This window comes from Montipora capricornis, chromosome 6 (assembly GCF_036669925.1).
Source record: "Montipora capricornis isolate CH-2021 chromosome 6, ASM3666992v2, whole genome shotgun sequence".
Lineage (NCBI taxonomy): Eukaryota > Metazoa > Cnidaria > Anthozoa > Scleractinia > Acroporidae > Montipora > Montipora capricornis.
Window position 1 is genome coordinate 36,599,157 of NC_090888.1, and position 2,500 is coordinate 36,601,656.

General features: G+C 36.2%; 1 protein-coding gene across 1 annotated transcript in view; it reads right to left on the bottom strand.

Moving 5' to 3' along the window:
* Positions 1-2,500, bottom strand: part of LOC138052043 (uncharacterized) — a 22,871-nt gene that overhangs the window by 2,792 nt on the left and 17,579 nt on the right. Inside the window, exon 2 of the mRNA XM_068898396.1 lies at positions 720-917. Within this exon, the coding sequence (XP_068754497.1) occupies positions 720-917 (198 nt within the window). The remainder of the gene's footprint in view (positions 1-719; positions 918-2,500) is intronic.

Sequence of the window (2,500 nt, forward strand, 5' to 3'; positions counted from 1 at the left end):
TGCGCATCTCCAGATACTCGGATTTCCTATCGCCGATGCTTACTAATACAAGGATATTTTTGCCCGGTTTAAAACTATCCGGAGAAAGTAAATCTTTGCAAGTACTCTTGGTATCCAAAAAGAAAATTGGGGGTAACCATGCATTTTTGAGAGATAATTAAGCTTCAATTTGAGAAAGAACGCCATACATTGCTTTGTATTTTAAACCTTTTTACAAATATTATTCATGAATTATCTTTGAAAAATACGTGTTACCCCCAATTTTCTTTTTGGATTTCAATAACACTTGTTAAGATCTACATTTCCTGCATAATCACACACCGGGGCAAAAATATCTTTAATTAGTAAGCACCGTCCTTAACATAAGTTGTCTTATTTAAACGTAAAAAAATGGAATGACCTCTTTAGTGCGAGTTTTTCACATTCTAGGAAGAATTTTATCAATCATTACCAATGTGGCTGGCAGTGATATTTATATAACGGCTTTAATTTCCTTACGTGTCTAGGTAAATATCTTTAATTTTATCTGGCAAATTATCAGTTACGTTTCTGTCATTGCCTTGTAATTATAACCTTCATATTTTGTGGTCCCGAAAAAATTGAAATAGAACAAACTCCGAAAAAACCTCTCTAAACCTGTATGCATAACATATCAAACCGAGAAACTTTAACTTTGTTTAAACGTTTCTTTAAAACCTGGAGAATAAGTTTCAGAATACCTTTTCGGAAAGCGACACCATAGAAAATTTCAACTCTACTCGAGCTTCGGTGGCAGGTGTTCTCTCGTCGCTTTGTTGTTCAACATCAGCGCCAGATAACATACGTTTCACCTGGAATGGTTGTTCTCGGTTTTCGTCATCCTTCCGCATCCACTTTCCCCGAAAGTTGTCTACCTTTGATACAGTCGTCTGCAATTTCTTCTTGCAACAAACACAAATGTACATGTATGAGGATAGATTCTCAGTAGTCGTTACATTTATTCCGCAATAATTTTCTAACATCACTGCGCCATCGCGGTTTTTTCGCCTCGTTTGGTCACGAAAAGGAATAATTTTGATGTTATTTTCCTAACACCGCAAATCACACAGTGATTTTCATATACGATTTTTTGTCGGAGTTCCCATGTTCCAAGTTTCGCTGGTTCTTTGCGTTTCCACTCTGGGATCTAATGCACTATGATTGGCTCGTTCCGAGCATGCTCCTGTAAGAAAATCACTGGCGAAAAATGTCTACGCATGAGTCGCGCAATATGGCACGTGATACGTTTCCGGGACTATCATTGGCTCTCATGAAAAAAGTACTCCCGCCGAGAAGAACAGAAAAATGGCTGCCTTTTGAGAATCGGTAGCTTGCTGGTTTCCGTTTTTTTTAACGCGATCAAGGCTAGTCTTAACGCTAATTTCAAGTGGAATGTAATATTAGAGAAAGTCGATGTTGTGTAAAACGTTTGCAAGTCCAATCCAACCAGCATCTTCGGGAAATTCGTTCCTGGATAATTTATTTCGTGGGAAAAGAGCTGCGAAACAGGTGAGTTATTTACGCAATTTTTAATGTGGAAAGTTTGTTGCTACCGGGTACGAAAAGTTACTGTAATGTGCAGAAAGGAGGATTCCCAAGGTTTCCATTCATGTGTGAATTGGCTTGTACCAGGTGGCAGGGAAATGGCAATATTGTTTAACGTAAAGGTTATTTTTTTTCTGCGTTACACCTCTACATGAATGATCAATGATTCGATCAGATGTGAATTTGATTTTGAATGTGATTGTGTCATTGGGAACGTAACCCTAGTATCAAATATTTTAAATAGCTTCTTTTAAGGTCATTTATATTCCCTTTTCTGGTGAATGTCTAAGTTATTATACTTTTTAGCAGTCACAACTCAACGATCCTTGTGTTCAAGTAGTTACCAAGTTATGGATTTGCAATTAATTTGAGTTAAAAATCAAAATCAAAATCCATGTCAGTTAAAATAATGTTGGGAAGAACAGAAGTGTAGGCACAGATGTATATAGATATCTATAGATTCAGGTTTGTGACTGTTTTTCAAATCTTTTTTTTAGATTATTGTTTTCTGGAAGCATTAATGATGTAATTTTGGTTTTAGGGGACAGTCATGTGTTGTTGGATCAAGGGACTTCTGTTTTGAGTCAAGTATGGTTTTTTAGTGGATAGTTGTTCCTGACAAGGCTAAAAGGAAGCTTTATTCCATTGGACTTTTTTTGGTGACACCCCTCATGTTTATTCTTTTCTTAGCCGGATGGCAAAATTTATTTCCTGTAGTGTATTTTTATTCTAGTTAGCACAAGACCCCACAAGCATGTATTATTGCTTTAATATTGATTGTGTTTGAATAAAGGATATTGTTGCCTTGTCTTGTAGATAATGCAAAACCGCCTCAGTTGTATTTGCATTGTTTTTCAATGTTACTTTTAAAGGGCAAACCATTGAAAAGTGTACATAGTTTGCAGGAGTTCAGGAAAAATATTCAAAATATTCATTG